Source organism: Theobroma cacao, chromosome 5 (assembly GCF_000208745.1).
Source record: "Theobroma cacao cultivar B97-61/B2 chromosome 5, Criollo_cocoa_genome_V2, whole genome shotgun sequence".
NCBI lineage: Eukaryota > Viridiplantae > Streptophyta > Magnoliopsida > Malvales > Malvaceae > Theobroma > Theobroma cacao.
In genome coordinates, this window is record NC_030854.1 from 34,428,363 (window position 1) to 34,434,583 (window position 6,221).

The window sequence follows — 6,221 nt, forward strand, 5'->3', positions numbered from 1 at the left end:
CTTTCGATACTTAATCAAATAAAATATAATTATTTTCCCAACTTGCTAACCAGAAACTGAAATTGTTGTTTTCCCAATGCCTTGGTGAAAAGATCAGCTGATTGATTGTAAGAGGCAATGTAGCGACTAACAATTAAACCTTGCTGAATACAATCACTATTAAAATGATAGTCATTTTCAATGTGCCTAGTACGTTTATGGTAGATCGGGTTATTAGCAATATGCATAGCTGCTTGATTGTCACAAGATAGCTGGAAAGGCAAAGAGTGAGAAATAGTCAAATTAAAAAGAAAGTAACTGGTGCAACCAAATTAACTCACAAGCAGTTGTAGCCATGGACTGCTATACAACTTCGACAGAAAAACGAGAAACAGTGATTTGTTTCTTACTCCTCCATGAAATAGGAGAGTTGCCAAGAAAGATAAAATATCCACTTAGTGAACGCCGAGTGATGGGGCAACTGGCCCAGTCAAAATCACAATATGCTGTAAGGGAAAAGATCACTACCGGAAGATAAAAATATTCCTCGGCCTAGCACAAGTTTAAGATATCTCAAGATCCGTAGAGCAGCTTGCCAATGCCCTTGACGACGTTGGTGCATAAATTGAGATAAAATATGAACTGAATAACAAATATCAGGCCTAGTGATTGTCAAATAAATCAATCTCTCAATTAATCGATGATAAAAACCAGGATCATCAAGTTAGTCGCTATCATCCAAAGCTAACTTATGATTTTGTTCAATGGGAAAGTGTACCGGCTTGGAAGCAAGCATACTTGCTTCTCGTAAAATGTCCAATGTATATTTTCATTGAGACAATGCAATACCGTCACGACAATGAGCGACCTCCAATCCAAGAAAATATTTACGGTTACCAAGATCTTTGATGGGAAACCAAGCCGTCAAATATTGCTTGAGAGCTTTTGTATGTGAGATGTCACTGGTGGAAATAATGACATCATCCACAAAAACAAGAATGGCAGTGAATGAAGTGCCTTTGTGATGTAAAAATAGAGGAAGTATTAGCTTCGTATTGAATAAAACCAAACAGCAGAATGGCAGTAGAAAATTTGGCAAACCATTGTCTAGATGCCCGCTTTAAACCATATACAGACTTGCAAAGCCAACAAACACGATCATCACTTGTAGATAAATAATCAGAGGGACGCTTCATGTACACTTCTTTATTTAAGTGTTTATGGAAGTTCCTCAAGGAGAGGTTATTTTCATGAAGGTTAGGATATATGTATATGGATATTATATATATATATGCATACTATATATATATATATATATAATATGTAATTTAATATATACATTAATTACATATTTTTAATCATTAAATTTGATTTTTGTTTAATTTAAAAAGTAATTTTAACTTGAAATTTTATAGTGGATACTTCACGATTGGGACGATGATCGATGCTTGAAGTTATTGAAAAATTGCTACAATGCTCTACCAAAGTTTGGTAAAGTGGTAGTGGTGGAATTAATTGTGCCAGAGTCTCCCATGACTGACGTTGTGACCAAGAACACCTTAACACTTGACATATGCTTGTTTAACGTTATCCCTGGTGCAAAAGAGAGGACAAAGGAAGAGTACGAGGCATTGGCAAGAAAAGCTGGATTCTCAACTTTTAAACTTGTTTGATTGCTTATAGCTATTGGGTGATGGAATTCCACAAGAATGTTATCTTCTGATTTAGCTGAGATTAAGGGTGAATTTAAAATTTTATATGAGAAGTGATTAAATAGTAATTATAAAGGTAATTATAAATATAATAATAAAAAAATAAAAAATTGAGAGATGACAGCCGTTACCACCTTGATTTTGCCGGTGATTGAGGTTTGTGATTTGATGATATGAATATATCATTTTTTGCTTTTTTTTAATACAGATGATTTTGAATAATACAAAAAGATTGGTGAATCTTTAACTATCTCAGTCTTATTATATTTATCTCAAATTATGAATACCAAATCTTTGTTGAAATTTCAAATTTTAATTATTGATATACATTTGTTTGAATATGATGGTGTGAACTAGTTTAAGTTGTTTTCACACGTATCAAAAAACCTCGAAGTAAGAGTCCATGTTTATCACAATTGCAAAATGGCCTTTAGGGTCATGACTTGTGAAGAGCAAATGTGTTCTTCATTTACTCTTCTAAATTGTTCAAAAAAAGGGGGAAGAATTCAGAGAAGTCAAAGTCCAATAAAACAACCCCCGATTGCTGGTGTAGCTACAACTTTTCAAAGCATTCTTTGATAACACAGAGATGAACTCAATATGTTGATGAAATGAATATTTATGGCCTTTGGCGCTTGCATCTAAGGAATCGCAAATTGTTATATTAACCTTATTTTGGAATTTGATTTTCATGATTACGTTCAAAGAGAGTGATCAAAGGGTTATAGCAATTACAATTCTTATTTTAACTACAAATTTGTAATTATTCAAATTTGATTTATTATTAATTATAAACTTTATATTATATAAAAATGCTTTTAATATTTTGAAAAATTTATTTTAAATAGATAAAAAATAAAATTAATTTTTTTATTTTGAACAAAGAAATTTGTGATTAATAAAAAGTTATTTATTAAATACTTTTTATGATAATTTTAACTAAAATTAGAGTTTATATAAGTTGTCTTGCCAAACAACTTATCTATAAAAAGGAGCTTATAAAAAGTAAATTTACCCAACAACTTTAGCTTAATTTTAAAAGTTATTATTTTTTATAAGAATTTTATAATAGCTTTTAAAATTAAAAAAAATCAGACCAAACATGCTCTAAAGCAATGACTTCAGTTTGTTGTGAATCAACATGGTTAATTTTCATGCTGCAAAATCTTGGAATCAAGCACACAACAGCTATAGGCTTCTATTGTGACAATCAATCAGCAATACATATAAGTAAGAATCCTACCTTTTATGAAAGAATCAAGCATATTAAGATGGACTATCGCTTCATCAGAGAAAAAGTGCTTGTTGGAATAATAAATCCAAAGTATGTTTCTACCAACCCACAACTAGCAAATTTTTTTACCAAAGCCTTGCTGCCAAAACAGTTTAGCTTTCTTCTTGGCAAGATGAGCATTTTGGATATACATGCTCACCTTGAGGAGGAGTCTTAAAAATGATTTATAATCAGGTAGATAATGTAGCTTACAAAAGTAAAACAAAGGATGTCAAAATAGGGTTAGAGATATATCAGCTCTGCTATCATGGGATGTTTTGATTTTCTAGCAGCTTAATAAGATGTAAATAAATGTGTTAACGTTTTCTGTTAAGTCCTTTAGGCATTAGTAACAGAGTCTGTAACAGCAAATGTTAGTTTTCTTACCCTTTCTAGATTTTTCAACCTTCAAACCCGTGTATATAAACCCTTGTATTGCACATATGACAAAATAATAAAAAAATACAGCTCATTCAATCCATTTTTATTTTCTGAATATTCCCCAGCCGCTTTCATTTACCACAGAGTAAAGTTTGGGTGTTATTTGAAGGCCGCCCTTGAAGGCTTGGAAAAAAAGAACTACATTAACTACATATATTCTGGCTGATTAATCATTGACTTGAAGATGTTTCAAATTTCTACAAATCATAGTTCTGATATTATGCCATTTGTGTTTAGATATCTCTCTAATTTTCCAAAGAAATGTCAGTTAAGTGTTTAAAAAATTAAAGTAGGTATAGCATTTTCCATCGAGCATGCAAATTAACGTTTTCGATATATTGGACAAAATTAGAGTAAAATTTCTAAGATAAAATTTAGAAAATGTTTGCTTAAAGACGCAAGACTTGGTACCAAAGTCGAGGCCATTTTGAATAGTAGAGATGAGAAAGATACAGGTGTTTGACATTTCATTTTGATTTGGAGATGGAAGGATTTGAATTTGTCTCTTCAAATAGAAAGATCAAATATCGACCACTGAATCAAATACGTCTACAAGGTACTCTACAAATAGTGGCGGTAGTCAGCAACCATCTCCAATGCCAACTTGACTACGTAATTACATGATTAACAATTCCTAACAACTGCAGAAAGTATTGATAAATTACTGTACGAAGCTAAAATCAAAACACGTCTCTTTGACTTGAAAACTTATTCTGCTAACGTGCCGATCTTCTCCTTTAACAAAATTAAGATTTTCTATATAATCTCTCGGTGCAGTACTAGACTTTTCAGTATTACATAGCTAACACTTCATCACTGCACTCTTTTGTGTTTTCCGTCTCCAATACTCAAGAAAAAATGAGTTCAAAACTAGACAATCAGAATATTACAGCAAATGAAGAAGAAGAAGCATTTCATCAGGCAATGCAACTAGCTATGTCTACGATTCTCCCTATGGTCTTGAAAGCTGCCATCGATCTTGATTTGTTAGAGATCATTGCAAAAGCTGGCCCTGCAGGCTGCAAGCTCTCTCCTATTGAGATTGCCTCTCACCTTCCTACGAAGAACCCTGATGCTTCATCAATCATTGACCGCATTCTTCGTCTTCTTGCTAGTCACTCCATTCTAACATGCGATCTTGCCACTAACGAAGATGGACATGTTCAAAGATTATATGGTTTAGCACCCGTCGCAAAATATTTCCTTCACAATGATGATGGAATTTCCCTTATTCCGACACTGACCACTTCAACGGACAAATATTTGCTTGGAGCTTGGTATTACTCTTTTATCCTATAATTAAATGTCCCTCTTCGCTTTCCCGGATTAGAACCTAATAGACTTTCAAGTTGGAATTTCAAATTCTTACTTGCAGGATATCCCAAAAGGGATCCTAATTGTTATTGCCTTGGTATAAACTTAATCAGAATTGACTGTATTTGTATTTGTCGACAAAATCCTTCTATTCCTTTTCAGTTAAATTTTATTCAGAGTTCACTCTAAATTAGTTTCTTGTAGTTCACTTAATTAATTAAAATAATGTCGATATTACAATATTGTTCATAATAGTGAACAAATTTTGTTGTACATGCACTTATGCAGGTATCACTTGACAGAAGCAACATTGGAAGGTGGCGCCATACCCTTGGTCAAGGCATATGGGATGGATTTGTTTGAGCTTGCTGCCAAAAATGATGAAATAAGTGGCAAATTCAACAATACAATGGGCAACCAGACTGCCATAATCATGAAAAAAGTTCTGGAAATATATAAGGGGTTTGAAGGCATAAACCAACTTGTAGATGTGGGAGGTGGATTGGGTATAAATCTCAAGCTCATAGTTTCCAAGTATCCACAAATTAAGGGCATTAACTTTGATTTGCCCCATGTTGTTAAAGATGCACCCCATTTCTTAGGTAATCAATTCAATAGATAATTTTCCTGTCTTGCTATTGTTCGAAGGTTTTTTTGGCACAGAAAATCTAGAAGAGAACAAATAGTGTTCTCTGCTCTCAATGTAATTTAATTTGTTCTTCAAACTTACCCCAACTTTGGCTGATTGGAGAAATAATTTTTCATTTGTCCTTTTTTATTTTAGGTGTTGACCATGTCGGAGGAGATATGTTTATCGAAGTTCCTCAAGGAGAAGTTATTTTCATGAAGGTTAGTATATGTGTGTGCATACACCACACCTATACACACGCGAAAGATATGTAGTTCAATATATATTCATTGATTACATACTTTCAATCATTAAATTTAATTTTTATTTAATCTAAAAAGTAATTTTAACTTGAAATTTTGTAGTGGATACTTCACGATTGGGGCGATGATCGATGCTTGAAGTTATTGAAAAATTGCTACAATGCTTTGCCAAAGTTTGGTAAAGTGGTAGTGGTGGAATTAGTTGTGCCAGAGTCCCCCATGACCGACATTGTGACCAAGAATACCTTAACACTTGACGCAGGCTTGTTTATCGTTGTCCCTGGTGCAAAAGAGAGGACAAAGGAAGAGTACGAGGCATTGGCAAAAAAAGCTGGATTCTCAACTTTTAGACTTGTTTGTCGTGCTTATAGCTATTGGGTGATGGAATTCCACAAAAGTATTATTGTCTGATTTGTAACGATTATTAGTTGAGATTTATGATGTGATAATATGAAGTATAAGTTTTAACTTTTTTAATATAACATGATTTTAAATAATATGAAAGGATCGATGAATCCTTAACTATCTCATAATCTTATTGTATTAATTTCAAAATTTATCACAATGATTGAAATTATATAAATTCTCATACTCTATGAATAATTGAGATT

The 6,221-nt window shown here is 32.7% G+C and overlaps 1 protein-coding gene across 2 annotated transcripts; it reads left to right on the forward strand.

Annotated features, from left to right (window-relative positions):
- On the forward strand, positions 4,179-6,021 carry LOC108661886 (caffeic acid 3-O-methyltransferase-like). 2 transcript variants are annotated; one of them, XM_018120814.1, is made up of 4 exons: positions 4,179-4,682; positions 5,008-5,321; positions 5,504-5,568; positions 5,752-6,021. In XM_018120814.1, exons 1-4 carry the CDS (start codon positions 4,264-4,266, stop codon positions 6,019-6,021), a joined length of 1,068 nt encoding a protein of 355 aa, XP_017976303.1. In that variant the 5' UTR covers positions 4,179-4,263. The 2 variants fall into 2 exon arrangements, with proteins under 2 accessions (XP_017976303.1, XP_017976302.1); XM_018120813.1 differs by having other exon boundaries at positions 4,180-4,682; positions 5,713-6,021.

Coding starts and splice junctions, on each gene's coding strand:
- LOC108661886 (XM_018120813.1), top strand. CDS start 4,264: ATGAGTTCAAAACTAGACAATCAGAATATTACAGCAAATGAAGAAGAA. Junction 4,683..5,007: donor AAATATTTGCTTGGAGCTTG/GTATTACTCTTT, acceptor GCACTTATGCAG/GTATCACTTGACAGAAGCAA. Junction 5,569..5,712: donor GAGAAGTTATTTTCATGAAG/GTTAGTATATGT, acceptor GAAATTTTGTAG/TGGATACTTCACGATTGGGG.